This window comes from Alternaria ethzedia, assembly GCF_023757985.1.
Source record: "Alternaria ethzedia strain BMP 0044 chromosome Unknown scaffold_8, whole genome shotgun sequence".
Lineage (NCBI taxonomy): Eukaryota > Fungi > Ascomycota > Dothideomycetes > Pleosporales > Pleosporaceae > Alternaria > Alternaria ethzedia.
This window is the reverse complement of record NW_026056201.1, coordinates 1,015,554-1,030,726: the sequence shown is the minus strand read 5'-3', so window position 1 is coordinate 1,030,726 and position 15,173 is coordinate 1,015,554. Positions and strand designations below refer to the sequence as shown.

At 54.9% G+C, this 15,173-nt stretch overlaps 8 protein-coding genes across 8 annotated transcripts; 4 read left to right on the top strand and 4 right to left on the bottom strand.

Moving 5' to 3' along the window:
* Nucleotides 1-141: 141 nt before the first annotated feature.
* J4E87_004548 (uncharacterized protein) lies at nt 142-876 on the top strand (the record flags this gene model as incomplete). The annotated part of the gene is made up of 1 exon (XM_049376169.1): nt 142-876. One exon carries the CDS (start codon nt 142-144, stop codon nt 874-876), a length of 735 nt encoding a protein of 244 aa, XP_049234378.1.
* A 345-nt stretch (nt 877-1,221) lies between these two features.
* J4E87_004547 (uncharacterized protein) lies at nt 1,222-2,358 on the top strand (the record flags this gene model as incomplete). The annotated part of the gene is made up of 2 exons (XM_049376168.1): nt 1,222-2,149; nt 2,198-2,358. The coding sequence occupies 2 exons, from the start codon at nt 1,222-1,224 to the stop codon at nt 2,356-2,358; spliced, it is 1,089 nt and encodes a 362-aa protein (XP_049234377.1).
* Nucleotides 2,359-2,663: 305 nt separating this feature from the next.
* Nucleotides 2,664-4,284, bottom strand: J4E87_004546 (uncharacterized protein; the record flags this gene model as incomplete). The annotated part of the gene is made up of 2 exons (XM_049376167.1): nt 2,664-4,183; nt 4,236-4,284. 2 exons carry the CDS (start codon nt 4,282-4,284, stop codon nt 2,664-2,666), a joined length of 1,569 nt encoding a protein of 522 aa, XP_049234376.1.
* Nucleotides 4,285-4,815: 531 nt separating this feature from the next.
* On the bottom strand, nt 4,816-6,582 carry J4E87_004545 (uncharacterized protein; the record flags this gene model as incomplete). Its single annotated transcript, XM_049376166.1, has 1 exon — nt 4,816-6,582. The coding sequence occupies one exon, from the start codon at nt 6,580-6,582 to the stop codon at nt 4,816-4,818; it is 1,767 nt and encodes a 588-aa protein (XP_049234375.1).
* Nucleotides 6,583-6,829: 247 nt separating this feature from the next.
* Nucleotides 6,830-8,360, top strand: J4E87_004544 (uncharacterized protein; the record flags this gene model as incomplete). Its single annotated transcript, XM_049376165.1, has 2 exons — nt 6,830-7,427; nt 7,477-8,360. The coding sequence occupies 2 exons, from the start codon at nt 6,830-6,832 to the stop codon at nt 8,358-8,360; spliced, it is 1,482 nt and encodes a 493-aa protein (XP_049234374.1).
* A 153-nt stretch (nt 8,361-8,513) lies between these two features.
* J4E87_004543 (uncharacterized protein) lies at nt 8,514-8,875 on the bottom strand (the record flags this gene model as incomplete). Its single annotated transcript, XM_049376164.1, has 2 exons — nt 8,514-8,729; nt 8,795-8,875. 2 exons carry the CDS (start codon nt 8,873-8,875, stop codon nt 8,514-8,516), a joined length of 297 nt encoding a protein of 98 aa, XP_049234373.1.
* A 1,325-nt stretch (nt 8,876-10,200) lies between these two features.
* On the top strand, nt 10,201-12,033 carry NDH2 (External alternative NADH-ubiquinone oxidoreductase mitochondrial; the record flags this gene model as incomplete). Its single annotated transcript, XM_049376163.1, has 3 exons — nt 10,201-10,549; nt 10,602-10,940; nt 10,988-12,033. 3 exons carry the CDS (start codon nt 10,201-10,203, stop codon nt 12,031-12,033), a joined length of 1,734 nt encoding a protein of 577 aa, XP_049234372.1.
* Nucleotides 12,034-12,662: 629 nt separating this feature from the next.
* Nucleotides 12,663-14,237, bottom strand: J4E87_004541 (uncharacterized protein; the record flags this gene model as incomplete). Its single annotated transcript, XM_049376162.1, has 1 exon — nt 12,663-14,237. The coding sequence occupies one exon, from the start codon at nt 14,235-14,237 to the stop codon at nt 12,663-12,665; it is 1,575 nt and encodes a 524-aa protein (XP_049234371.1).
* Nucleotides 14,238-15,173: the final 936 nt, after the last annotated feature.

The following is a 15,173-nucleotide window of genomic DNA, read 5'->3' as shown; positions in this document are numbered from 1 at the left end:
GCGAGACTTATAGGCGATGGCGTTTTATGGGTCTTTAGTCATTCGATTCTAGTGTACTAACCCCAGACATAAATCCGCCGTGTTCCCCAACATACTCCACGTAAAGTACAACTGCACTCACACCACTTCTGTTTACCCAATATGACCGCGAATAACGACGTCATCGTATCACCTTGCGAGACAGAACGAGACTTTAGGCAAGCGCAGCATTGTCTTTCCGAAGCCTTTGGCCACCAAGCCAAAGATGCCTTATGGCAACTGATGACACCCGGCTGGGACACGGAGGAAGGTCAGGCGAAGCAAGCTCAGATCATGATGAAGAGATGGCAGTCCATCACCACCAACAAAGACGGACAACCCAATGCCCTCTATCTCAAGGCTACCGTGCCTGATCCGGATAAGCAAGGCGAAAGACGGGTTGCTGGAATAGCCATTTGGAAGCAGCTGTCGTTCGTGGAAGGCTATGGCGACCCGTTCTACGGCGACATGAAGGAAGCGCTCACAGATTACGATGACCAGAAACGACGGTTTGCAACACAAATGTTCAACTCACTATGGAAACGGCGTATCGCATACATGCGAGAGGTCGAGAAATCAGGCCGCACACCACCCGCTATCTTCACATTGGACTGTTGTGCTGTTGATCCAGCATACCAGCGTCGCGGCATTGCTGCCAAGCTGGTGGAGGTCGGTCTTGAGGAAGCAAAGAAGAGGGGCAACTTGGAGTGCACAACAGAGGGAAGCACTATGGGAAGACCCGTTTACAGGAGATTGGGGTTCAAGGATGAGGGTACAGGAGACATTCCGTGGGATGTGGACGCAGAGTTCGAGGCTTGGGACAAGCCACCAAACGTCTTCTTGAGGACATGGGCTTGATCGGCCGCAGTTCCACTGACCATCTAAACTCGTGCCGAATACAGTACGTAACAAAACATTTCGACATATCAAAGTGACACATGTTCATCGCGGCCATCTCCGTCAACGGCTCCATCGCTTCTTGCCGCTTGGGGAAGGTGGGATGCTGGACGCCCGGTAGTGGGGCAATTCGAGCTACCCCACCAGGGTCAAAACATCCACGATACGGCTTGTCTGTCAGACGGGATAGCCTGAGAATTCTTTGGCTTCTCTTTCACTCCCAATAACGCGTTTGAAGTGTTAAAACACCACCACAGCACCTTCCACTCATACGTTGACGCGTAAAACGCGTCCCCACCAGCCAGCATGACGATCGTCGACGTCCACACCCATGTTTACCCTCCCAAATACATGGAGCTACTACGCTCAAGAACAACCGTACCATACGTTCGAACATTCCCCGATGCACCAGAATCAGCACGTCTCATCATCCTTCCCGGAGAAGATGACCCTTCAACACCCTCAACCTCCCGCGGCCGCCCAATTGGCTCTGAATACTACGAGATCAAAGAAAAGATAGCTTTCATGGACCTGCACAAGATTGACAAATCCGTCATCTCGTTAGCAAACCCGTGGCTAGACTTCCTTCCGGCAGACGAAGCAGGCGAAGCCGCGAAGAAGATCAACGACGATGTCAATGACCAATGCTCGCAGTATCCCGGCCGACTCTACTTCTTCGGCACCCTCCCACTCTCCGCATCGCCAGAAGTCATAACCGCCGAGATCGAGAGACTAAGCACACTCGAATACGCACGCGGTGTCATCATGGGAACCTCAGGCCTTGGACAAGGGCTCGACGACGAGAACCTCAATCCCGTCTACGCAGCACTGGAAAAGCACCAACAACTCATCTTCCTCCATCCGCACTACGGCCTACCTACATCCGTCTACGGACCCCGCGCGAGCGAATACGGACACGTCCTACCACTAGCACTCGGCTTCCCCTTGGAGACAACCATTGCGGTGACCAGGATGCTGTTGAGCGGCGTCTGGGATCGGTTCACAAAGCTCAGTGTGCTATTGGCACACTCTGGAGGTACACTACCGTTCCTGGCAGGTCGCATTGAGTCGTGCATCTTGCACGATGGACATTTGAAGAAGCATGGCAAGACACAGAACAGGAGGGATGTATGGGATATCCTGAAGACAAACATCTACCTGGATGCTGTCATTTACTCGGAAGTGGGGCTCAAGGCCGCTCTTGATGCATCTGGGTCTGATCGGTTATTGTTTGGTAAGCATCACTACACGTATATGTGAGACTAGGGGCTAACAGTAGCAGGCACTGATCACCCATTCTTCCCACCGCTGGAAGAAGACGCGAAGGAGTGGCACAGTGTCAACGCAAACTATGGGGCTATCTCGAAAGCCTTTTCGACGGATGACAAGAAGGCACAGGATGTTCTTGGTGGGAATGCAGTGCGGATATTACGGTTGGAGTGATGACACCACTTCGAATCATGCAATTTTATCTTGAGCCCCTGGGGCTTCATGCCCCCTTTTCCTCCTACGTTGAATCAACGCTGCCACGTTCGTGAACTCTCGGATAGGCCTGGCACCTACAAGCTACTTCCAGGCCGCAGAGTAGGTAGCGAAGCGCTCATGTAGACCCCCTGGTGGCATGCACATGGTAGATACGGTGCTGCGTTGCGTATATGTCCTTTCAATCTCTATAAAACCCATGGCTTTGTATCGCATGTGGAAGGAATGAAGGAGGAATAATAGCATAAGACTAACACAAGCTACACTCAAGCTACCTTTACATCGCCCTTGCCATCCGCAGCCTCCACCAACTCATCAAATATCTGCTTCATCCACTTCTCCTCACTCTTGATCGTCGCACTGACCACTCTGATAACATACAGTCCACCCACAACCGTGCTTGTCAAGAAGAAATCGCCCTTGCTGTTGATCTTCTCGTAAACCTCCTTCGTCTTCTGATTAACCATCTCCTTGTACTGCGCCTCGGCATCAGTATGGAAGTCATTCTGCAGCGCCTCGTGCGACGGGTCAGCTTGATTCGCCGCCTTCGCCGTACCCGAAGCCATGTTCGGCTTAACCTGGAAAGTGACGAGTCCAAACGCCGGCTCCGTAGTTACGCTGAACAACTCCGGCTTCGAAAGCAGGAGCTCATGGAAGTACTCGCCCAACTTGATGTGCTTCCTGATGAACTGCCTCAGACCATTAACCCCATAACTCCTCAACACAAACCAAACCTTCAAACTCCTAAACCTCCGACCGAGCGGAATCTGCCAATCCCTGTAGTCCGTAACAAGACCCTGTTCGGAATGAGGGTTGCGCAGGTAACTAGGCGTAATACTATACGTATCCATCAAATCCCTCCTCTTCTTCACAAAAAACGCCGAGCAATCAAAGTTGACCAACAGCCACTTGTGCAGATTAAAGTTGAACGAGTCAAACGCCGCAATCGGCTTGCACAGATGCTGATACTCGGGACACACGAGCGCAGAGCCCGCATACGCGGCATCGACGTGAATCCATAGGTCAGGAAACTCTTTCGCCAGCGCCGCGATACCCTCCAAGTCGTCGGTAGCGCACGTCCCCGTGCTACCAATCGTGACGGTGAAGTAAAACGGTTCGTGCCCCTTCGTGCGGCACTCTTCGATGGTTTTACGCAGCGCAGAGGCCGTGACGCTGTAGTTTGATTCCTTGGATGCGGGAACACTGCGGTATCTGGTTCCTGCGATCACAGCCGCTTTCTGCGTACTCGAATGCGCGTGTTCGGAACCCAGCGCTACGAGCTTTCCCCGGATATCGGCTGCTTTGTCCATTCGCTCTTCGCCTTCTGGCATGTCGCCTAGTTTACGGCGGATGAGGCGTTCGCGGGCGGCAACGAGGGCGGTTAGTACGACTTCACTGGCGGTGCCTTGGATGATGCCTCCGCCCTCGCCGTCACTGAGGAAGTCGTTCGGTAGTGCGATGAGCTTGGCGATCCAGTCCATGACAACGGTTTCTAGCTCTGTAATCGCGGGCGAGCAGATCCAGTTGAAGGCTGCGGCGTTGAAGGCTCCGCTGTACATGTCGCCTATCATGGCTTCGAAGGACGAATTGCACGGGAAGAAGGCCATGAATTTGGGACTTTGCCAGTGGGTTAGGCCTGGCATGATGACGCGGTCGATGTCTGCTTGAATCGTCTCCCATGCTTCGCCTTCTTCGGGTGTCGAGGCGGGGAGTAACGGGCGCAGGTAGCCTGGTTTGACGGAGGGGAGCACGGGGCGTTCCTCGAGGGTGTCGTAGTAGGTTGCGACTTGAGAGTAGGTCAATTTACGCTTCTATCAGGTAAGATTGGGAGCACGTACTCTCGTCAATGGCTCCTTTGGCCGCTTCGCGGAATTGTGAAGAATCCATGGCGGGGTAGTGGGATGAGGAGTAATGTGTGCAAGAGGACAAGAGGAGGGCAAGTTACCTCTCCAGACAATGTTTTATAAGTGTGGACAAGTGTCTTAGGATACGTGGGTATATATTCAATGTTGGCGTAAACGGGTACGTTGCGCTAGTTTTAAACGCATGTCCGATGTCGCTAATTCCGCGCTAATTGCCTTCTTTGGCAGAGTATGTTTGTGGGCGGAATTGATGCGAGCAGTTGTAGAACCGCGTAGGGCGTAGGGCGCGAAATTTCTTAGCAAATTGTAGCTATACGGGACACGATTAGGCGGCCATTCGGTGCAGCAAGAAGCCGTAGTGCCGTAGACGAAGGCTGCCACCTGTCGAATGGACCAAAGGCGCAAACGTGGCGATCGCATCGGAGCGGACAGGAGATTCGGGGATGACGCTAGGAAAAAACGTCGAGAGATGCATATCAATCATTGATAACGGGTATACCTATACGCCTCGCTATGATTACAATCCACTGAACACCAGAACAACTTTTGTTCTTCATTAGTATCGCTTGGCCACCTCAACACCGATATTCTCATCCGCGTTTGCAAAGCCACGCGCCCTAGGCGTAGATTTGCCTGCCACGTCCTGAGGAGCCTCGCCCTTGTATTCCCATCCTCCATCCTGGGAGAAGAAGTCGACCTCGTCGATGATGTCCCAGACGACGTCCTCGGCAATCTGCTCCTTGTATCGTTCGCCAATAGCCCGCAGTTTACGGCCATCTGGAATCTGCTGCTCGGTTGTATCACCGTCGACCATATGGGTATCCTTCTCGCGCTGCTGTACCATCTCTTCGGGCGGACACCAGAAGTCAGGACCGAAGTTGACCTGGGCAACACCGCCGTTGAACAGTGAGATGGCTGGCAGGTATCCTACCATGCCATCGTCGAAGCCTGTTCGCGCACCAGCTTTGATAGCTTCGACTGATGGTATACTAGCAGGAGGGAGGAAGGCTAAGAGGTTCTCGAAAGCGATTCCAACCTCCTCACCATTCTTGTAGACCTTGATGTGCGAGTGTGGTAGCGATCGTACACTGACGTCTTCGTGATTCGGCGAGGGATGTATCTTGGGCACGGGGCCGCGGTCGTGATAAGCCTCCACCATCTTTGTGACTTGGTAGTCGAGCTGCTCGAAGTAGAAGTTGCCTTTGTAGGGCACGGGTATGCGATCGCGGATGATGTCGATGGGACGGTCGAATGGGTCTTGATTACTGACGGTATCGAATCCATCTCCTAGGTCCACGGCCGGGTTGTAGATGCCTTCGACAACCTTGCGATGCATTGAGAGCGACGGCAGCTGAATCTCAAGTCCAATCACATCGCCTTCCTGAACATGCTGATCTATAACATATTCAACAGGCATTGGCTTGCCATGCGGGGGCCTGGCCTTCATGTGCTTGCTCTTTGCGTTCTTGGGAAGCGGCTTGAAGATCTTCGAGGCGCGCGATCGATGTTGCGCCTCGAAGCGCGCGTCGGTGATGCCGTAGCTGTAGCCGTCGAAGCCCACGGGTCCGTCCAATGGCGCTTCTCTCCTTGCCCAACCCATTCTCACGTGGGGACCCGGTTTCGTCTCTCCCGTCTTAGGGTCGATAGGATCCTTTGGCCCGTCTTTGGGTATGCCCCTTAGCACCTTGACCTCATAGTATATCCTGCCCTCTCTCGCGACTACGTTCCCGCGTCCCATGCGCCAGCCCTTCTCTTGCGATACAATCGTCGCGCTGTTGTCGAAGTGAAACCATCTGTCGCAGTCCTCATGGCTCATCCGCGGTCCGTACGGCTTAGAGTCGCTCTGTCTGTAGTATTGCTTGTGACGAAAGAGCGGGTCGGCAACGCAGTGGGTGTACTTGTAGCCCTTCTTGTTCCAGGCGATATCGTGTGGCTTCTTCAGTTCGGTGACGCCATCAGGCGCGTACATGGGGTTCGGCTCATGTGACACCAGCGTGCTGTCTTTTGGCGCTTCATAGTCGGACGGTCTGGGCTCGGGGATCGAATATCGCATGGGTGAGTCCGCTGAGGGTCGCTCTTTCTTGCTGGACTTTGCGCTCGGAGTGACCTGGCGCGTCGACGCTGAAGCTTCGCGTTTCTTGATCGTCTCGCGCTTCTCTCTCTGCTCGCGCGCAGGAGCTTTCGGTCTGGCACGCGCTGCCGCATCGGGGTTGGGGTTGAGCGGAGACGAGACGGCGGGCGCATTGTCTCCTTCGAGTGGCCGCCGCATTGGAGGCACGAGTGTGGGCGTATTGGAACGCGAAGGGGGGTGTGAGTCGGCCATGCTGAGGGTTGATGTAGCTGGAGTGGAAAGCGCGACAGCTGCTTGTAGCTATGTTGGAAGGCACGACCCTGGACATGCAAGTTGCGGCGCTAGGCAGACCCCACCAAAATTTATCCCGTTCTCGAACTTTTACTACTCACTGCCGCCAACTTGAACAAACGTCTGTGATACAACCACGACTCCACTAAATCTTCAGAAGAAGAAATTGCGCCTCTTCTGATCCTCTGCTCGCGACCACATACCCGCCATGCCGAAAGCACCCAAATCGCCTGGTGTGCGCGATCAGCGACACAACCCTCTAGCCGAAGAATATGCGCCCTCCGACCCGTGGAAGAACAAGGCGCCGAAGCGACAAAAGCGAAACAAGAGCGACAAAGAAGACGACGAGCAGAAATACGTAGACTCCAAGAGCTCGCGCAAAATCTTGGAAATTGGAAGAGAGCTTGAAGAGGAGGATGCGAGGGAGAACAAGGTCCGGCGACCGCAAGAAGCCAACCCTGCCTTTGACTTCGAGACACGCATGGGCGAGGATGATATGCCAGGAGAGGATCTGATTCAAGGCGAAGATGACGATGAAGCATGGGGCGAGGATGACGAGGAGGTGGAAGAGGTCGAGATTGATGCGAACGACTTGGCAGCATGGAACAAGTTCATACCAACAGACGACAACCCCATCGTATGGCCTGGTCAGGAAGCGCAGCAATCAGGACCCGGCACAGACCTGGCAGCGCTCATCCTCGAGAAGATCGCTGCGCATGAAGCCGGAGGCGAAGTACAGCAACCAGAGATTCAAGGCGGTGGTGCTCCAGAAGACGCAATCGAACTACCAGCAAAGGTCGTCGAAGGTACAGCATCCTCACTGCATAGTCTCATAACTTTACTAAGCCTGCACAGTGTACTCAAAGATTGGATTAATTCTCAGCCGTTACAAGAGCGGCAAGCTGCCCAAGCCCTTCAAGATCCTGCCCACAATCCCCGCCTGGGAAACCCTCGTCGCTATCACACGTCCTGACGACTGGACACCCAACGCGACCTTCGCTGCGACCCGAATCTTCATCTCCAGAGACCCGCGAACAGCGCAGACCTTCCTCAATACCATACTGCTACCTTTGGTACAACAGAACATTCGAGAGACACACAAGCTCAATGTGCATCTGTACAATGCGCTGAAGAAGGCGCTCTACAAGCCCAGTGCCTTCTTCAAGGGTGTCGTTTTCCCCATGCTCACAGACGTCACCTGCACCCAGCGTGACGCCACGATCGTGGCATCCGTTGTAGCCAAGGTCTCCGTGCCCGTCCTACACTCCGCAGCCGCCCTCCACCGTCTGTGTGAGATCGCCGCCGAGCAAATGTCATCCGACCCTGATGCCGCCGGCCCCTGCAACATCTTCATCAAGACCCTTCTCGAGAAGAAGTACGCCCTCCCCTTCAAGGTCATCGACGCGCTCGTCTTCCACTTCCTGCGCTTCCGCGGTGTAGGTGCCAGCAGTGCCGACGCCATGGACACCGAGTCTGTAGCCGGCGACCTCGGCAACACCGGCAAATTGCCCGTCATCTGGCATCAATGCTTGCTTGCCTTTGCGCAAAGATACAGGAACGACATCACCGAGGACCAACGAGAGGCGCTGCTCGACTTGTTGCTCACAAGAGGTCACAGGAGCATTAGCGCAGAGGTACGGAGGGAATTGCTTCAAGGAAGGGGACGGGGTGTCATGATCGAACCGCCGGCTGTAGGCATCGATGGCGACGACACGATGATGATGGCTGTTGATGCATGATCTCGGAAACGTCAAGCCCGGACCTTATGATGATGAGCATTTTATCGGCGTTATTAGACAGGAACATTTGTATTATGTTTCTTGGGAGTTCAATTGATCCTGAATATACCCAGATTTACACTTAACCTGCAATGCCCCCAAGTATCCTTCTCTTCACTCACTCTTCACCTCAGCTTTTCCCTTGTAGAAAGCAACATACCCCTTGATCTTGTTCATGCTTTCCAATGGCTCAGGGTAGTACCACGCTGCATCTTTTACTTCCGTCTTGTTGGCTGTGACGGTGTAGTAGCTTGCGTCTCCCTTATATGGGCAGTGCGTTTTAGTTGAAGTCGGGCTGAAGTGGTTGCTCTTGATGGTGTCGGGCGGGAACTGGTATGAATCAGATGGATTGAAGGGGCTTTATGATGGGCAAGAAAAGGAGAAGGGCTGGTTACGTAGATGTTTCCGTCGACGACTTCGTAGGAGTCGGTCTCGGCTACTAGGATGCCGTTTACGGTTGCGGTTGCGTGGGGCATGGTTTACGTAGGTTTTAGTGTTTGGATACAGGAATGAAATTAGATTCACGGGTAGTTTCTGGGTACTGCAAAGTCTAGAGAGATGAGTATCGTTGTACTGTTGTGTGGTGGACTACTAGGTGAGGGGGATGTCTATCGATAAGCAAGTGAGCGGGGGGGAATGTATGTCATCATCATTCCAAGGTCGTCTCTTGTAGATTGAGCTTACTCCTCGCGATCCAGAACGACATTCTTTCGGTCCCAAGATCAATACTGACAAGACAACACATTTTGTTACAGAGCGTAGTGACGGTCTAATGTCGTTACATGCTTAGAGGGGCACAGTGTTGAGCAAGGCCGGTATAACCGATTAGCGAGACCGATTAGAGCATGCAGCTAAGTGCATATTATGTATATGTGTAACGGAGCACTAGAATCTCAAGATAGATTTAGTGAGGTCTCATGCTGGCTGAGTAGCTTCTGCCAAGTCCACAAGCAGCTTAGGTAGTACTCAACATTTCGTAAGGCAGGAACGGATGGTCGTGTCCAGCATTGAGATGGCAAATATCAAGACACGAATTTAGATATCCCTCGTTTCACATCATGCCAGATCCTGTATTTGAGTCATCCATAGGGTGCACGGGTGGCGCGTGTCGTTTCGGGCGATGTAGGATGATGACTATTTACCACAACCCTGGGCAGGCGGGTCCGCAAAACCAGGAATCCCGTCGGTCTACGAGTCCAGTATGCAGGTCGCTGAGGCTCAGGGACATGCGGCTCGGCTAAAAGGCACTTGAAGCCACCATGTGTGCCTCCGCGGTACCGGACGCGGGTGCTCACTGCAAAAGTGCATGCCCATGGCTGGCCACCGGAGTCGGTGCCGAGCCGAGGAATGGCGAGGCATAACTTGTTGAGCTGAACAATGGGGGCGAAAGGGATGGAGAATTCAATGAGGCATTTTGTTCTCTATGTGATGATGTGTATGACTGGACGTGGAGGTGAAGGTTTGGGTGCAGCCACAATGGCATCAGCACAATCCCAACGAAAGCGTGGGAGTAGCGGGTGATCGGCCTCGAGAACTAATGGTAGCTGTCCTGGCGCTCGAAATAATTCGCGTGTGGGCGCGGGCAGGGCAGGGCGGGCTTTAATTGGAACAAGGCTTATCTTTCGGCGCAGAAGCAAAGACCCCTGCGAGGCGTCTTGGTAGGGTGGGTGTTCGTCATCGCTAAGAAAAAGTTGACTCCCGCGCACCGACAAGACATCCTCACCATCCCTTCGCTCGCCTCCCTACCACCCGCACCCAGCCATTGACTCCGTGAAGCTCTCCCGCAGCTTCCACCATTGCAATGGCACCCACCATGAGGCCGCTCGCCGCTGCCAATGTGCTCTCGCAGGTTCAGCTGGCTGGACGCAGGACCTTCACCACCCAGCGCCCGTCGCTTATCGCCAACAGAGCGCAATGGACGTCTCGGCCCACGCAGTGCCAGATTGCTCTCCGCCAGTCTGTCCGCCAGCAGTCGAGCAGCGCGCCCAAGCCCAAGGCCAAGAGGTTCCGCCTCCTGCGCTGGACCTGGCGCCTCACGTACCTCTCCGCCATCGCCGGCCTGGGGTACGTCGGATACGGCATCTACGAGACTCGCAACCCCGCCGACCAGCCGCCGCCTGACCCAAGCAAGAAGACGCTCGTCGTCCTCGGTGAGTAGCGACGAATGACTCAGCACGCATAGATGCATCTGACACGCGACAGGTACCGGCTGGGGCTCCGTCTCCCTGCTGAAGAAGCTCGACACGGAAAACTACAATGTCATCGTCGTCTCCCCGCGCAACTACTTCCTCTTCACCCCCCTCCTGCCCTCATGCACCGTCGGCACCATCGAGCACCGCTCCATCATGGAGCCCATCCGCAACTTCTTGCGCCACAAGAAGGCCCAGGTCAAATACTACGAAGCCGAGGCCACCAAGATCGACTACGAGAAGAAGGTCGTCTACATCAGCGACGACTCCGACATCAAGGGCGACGTCTCCCAGACCGAGGTGCCCTTTGACATGCTCGTCGTTGGTGTTGGTGCTGAGAACGCCACTTTCGGTGCGTCATCCGCCCATTCCCACCCGAACTCAGCTAACATGGAACAGGTATCCCCGGTGTTAAGGAAAACGGTCTCTTCCTGAAAGAGGTTGGCGACGCCCAGCGCATCCGAAACCGCATCATGGACTGCTGCGAGACTGCTACCTTCAAGGATCAGTCTGATGAGGAGAAGAAGCGCCTGCTACACATGGTCGTTGTCGGAGGTGGCCCTACCGGTGTCGAGTTCGCCGGTGAACTCCAAGACTTCTTCCACTCCGACCTGAAGAAGTGGCTTCCCGAGATCCAGGATAACTTCCACGTCACCCTCGTCGAGGCCCTCCCCAACGTCCTGCCCATGTTCTCCAAGCAGCTCATCGACTACACCGAAAAGACCTTCAAGGAGGAGACCATCACCATCCGCACAAAGACCATGGTCAAGAACGTCACACCCAAGTTCATCGAGGCTGAGTCGACTGGCCCCGACGGCAAGAAGCAGCTCGAGAAGATCCCCTACGGTCTCCTCGTCTGGGCCACCGGTAACGCTCTCCGACCCATCGTCAAGGACCTCATCAACCAGATCCCCGCACAGAAGGACTCCCGCCGCGGTCTCGCCGTAAACGAATACCTGGTCGTCAAGGGTACTGAGAATGTCTGGGCCGTCGGTGACTGCGCTGTTGCCAACTACGCTCCCACTGCTCAGGTCGCTGCTCAGGAGGGTGCTTTCCTCGCCCGCATGTTCAACAACATGGCCAAGACCTCCGAGATTGAGGGTGAGCTTGCTGAGCTCTCCGTCGCCCAGGAGAAGGCACCCGGCAAGGAGGCCCGTGACAAGGTCTTCGGCGAGATCAAGGCTCTGCAGCAGAGGCTGAGGAGGATCAAATCCATCGGTCCCTTCGAGTACTCTCACCAGGGTTCGCTCGCCTACATTGGTTCCGAGAAGGCCGTTGCCGACATCTCGTGGTTCTCCGGCAACATCGCTTCCGGCGGTACCATCACCTACATCTTCTGGCGCTCCGCCTACCTCAGCATGTGCTTCAGCACCCGCAACAGGATATTGGTCATGCTCGACTGGGCCAAGGCCAAGTGCTTCGGTCGCGATGTCTCGCGTGTCTAAACGCCTTTCCCTCCAAATGGCGTTACTCCCTCCCCATCCTTTTCTAGAGATTCCCTAAAAGTTCGAACTTCCTGAAGGGCAAGCGCTCATCCACGGCGTTGCCTATGTACACCATACACACACACACACACACACCTCCCGGCTTCTTCTGTACGATTACTCGTCACGTTTTGTATAAGGGTGTGATACCTCGCAGCAGTAGGGCGGCTCTTCGGGTTTTCGGTCTGGTCACATGTTCTTGTTGCTAGTCGAGCTCGGCGTTTTGGTGCTCTTTTTTCCCTTTTGCCAGAGTCAGAGGCGGGTTAGACTTGGTTGCTTTCTTTGGACAATCGTAGATAGATAGGAACTTTTATGAGAAAGCGGAAGATCAACTGCAGTATTACTACGTTACAACTATTGTTCTCTACCATCTGTCTGAAGACTGGCTTCGTGTTAGCTCGGTGATTGTTTTGCAAGTCGCCTTTCAATCAGGGTGTTTTCATGGTAAGAATAATGATCATTTCGTAAGCTAATATGTATAGGCTATAGGCCATGTTCCCAAAACGCCAGTCGTAAATGCAAAATGCCACGCATTCGAGAGTATGATCAGCCCGTCATTGCTACAAGCATCGTAAATGCAACGATCCTCACTACCTAGGACTACCCACAGCGCCATAACTCCTCGGACTCGCATGTCTGCTCGTCCCTAGAAGTGCCCTCGCCTCATCCAACGCGCTACCCCTCCCCTTGATGGGAATGCTCTTGCTCGAACTACTTCCAGCCGTACTCGCCGGACTCGTATCCCTCGGAGAATTCATCGGCGTATTCGCACGGCTCACATTCGGCGTAGCAGCTACACTGACAGCCGGAGCCCAGCCCCTCATCCACCCGCTCACACGGCGCCAATGCATACTCCTGCGCACCAGCTTACCGTGGTCGTCGACGGTGATGATGACTTCGTCGTCGCGGGGCGTTGGCGATCGGCCTCGTGGTGTGGCGTCCCCGAAATGCCAGAATTGTAGACCGACTGCTGCGTCCATGAGGAGTACGCCTGCTGCGCCGAGGAAAAAGGGTGCGGCGCGTAGGACCCAGTCTTCTCTTACGCTGCCTTGGGGGTCTACCCAGCCGGATCCTTCGCCTGGCGCGTAGTCGTACCATGCGCAAGGGTTTGTGAGGAGGGAAGTGGAGTAGAAGAGGTTGCCGAAGAAGGCGGCCGCGAAGAGGGTGGGAGACAGACCGGCTGTCGATTTGCGGACCTGGTTCATGTAGAGTTGGGGGAGGCGCGATCCGAGGTATAGGAATGTGCTCATCCATGAGAAGACTTTGCCGGCGGTTTCCGAGGCACTGGGCGAGCTGGTCGCGGTAGTCGTGTACGCGGAAAGGCTGCGAGCGCGGGCGAGGCCTGGCGCGAAGGGGCTTATCGGCGTAGCGGTGGTAGGGTTGGCGAGTACGGCGATCATGAGAGTGATGTATAGGACGGTCTTGGGCGAGGGCATAGGCGAGCTCGAGGCTGCTATCCGCACCTTGGGGTTGGGTGATGCGCCTGACGGAGATGTACTTTGCCATGATTCCTTTGTAGGCATGGGCGAGCGCGCAAAGTTGGGTATCCTAAAGGTTTCCTTCGCGTTCGAGCGCGGTACGTCTTTGGCCGCGCTATCCTGTGTAATGTTCTTTCTATCGCTTGAATCTTGTGGTGACTTTGGCGGGCTAGACGCGTTGTTCGTACCGCCTATGCTCATCCCATCCAGAACCTGATGCATGGCAGAGCCTCCGGCGCCAGAACCACTGCCAGCTGAGCTGCTCCATCGGCCCCAGATCGGCCTCAGCGGCCGTCCATGGTGCAGCAGCTCGTACCACACCCACTGACCACACAGGCAGCAGTCAACGAAGACGTAATAGCCTGCGATTATGACTTGCCATGACGCTTGTCCAGTGAACAGGCAGCCCAGCAGGTTCGTCACATCACCCAGGAGCCATTCCGTCAAGAAGAACGCGCTCAGTCCAGATGTTGACTTCAGCTTATGGTTCTTGTATATTTGTGGTAGCTGTGCGAACAGCCATGATATGATGCTGCACGTGCCGAGCAATGTCGAGACGAGCGCGAGGTTCGTAGGTACGCAGGTGTGAAATGCCGCCGACAGATGATAGAGGAACTCGTTCGCAGGTTCGCAAGTCGGTGGTAACGTGGGTTTGGCTATATGTAGGGGGGATAGGTATGGAGGCATGGTGCCATAGGTCGAATTCGTGGGTTCGATGGGAAGGAACGACGCAGCTTTCTGGACTGTTACTGCCGTAGAGAGTCAACCGGAACTCCAACGCGCGTGTGTTCCGGATGCTTCTTGCTTCTTTCTCACGTCTCGGTAGCGCAGGCTGGGTGGTCAGGCGCTGGTTCGGGCTCTTGGTACAGCCACAGAGGCGTGGATGCAACCTCGTATACGACGCACGCGTAACGTCGGTATCAGAATTGAACTGCAGGCCGAGCGACCGCCCTTCAAGAGATATGTATAAGTTGTCGCGTGAGAGTCGCTGTTCCAAAGCTCGGCGCTGTGACGTCGTTGAACCGGTCAGTTGCTGATAAGACTCGGCGTGCAGAAGTGGAAGTTATGACAGCCACGAGAAGCGCGGGATGCAGGCAATGGAAGAGGAAGAGTAGAAGAAAAGACACGAGACGTCAGAGCAGTGTGACAGAAGACATACAGCAGCTCACGGCCGTCAACAGTCATCCACGCCAGCCAACCGCGGGCTCCCAAAAGGAAGCATCTCCACATGCTAGAGGATCCCCCGGCGGGCTCGCATGACCGATGCTAGGCCAAGCGGTATCCGTTGCGGCTAGGCCTGCCATGACGGGAGCAGTGTGACTTGGGCGGGTGGGATGCTATGAGTGATTGATAAGAGTTGCTTATCTCGAGGGCAAGGGCGCGCACGCGCATCATGCTAGCGCACATGTCTCCGAGCTGCTTGCCGCCGTTCGCGGGCCTTGGCGGCGACCATCAGGCTGGCACGTCACGCGGAAGGGACGCCGGCTGGATCTCGCAGCACCAATCTGCCGTCGCCAGATCTACGCACATCACAGATCGAGCAACTTCAATATGGGGTCGGCCTATAGCGCGCCAGCTGTAATGACGATGCATGCCTATCTGCCCCTCCTCTCCGCCATCGGA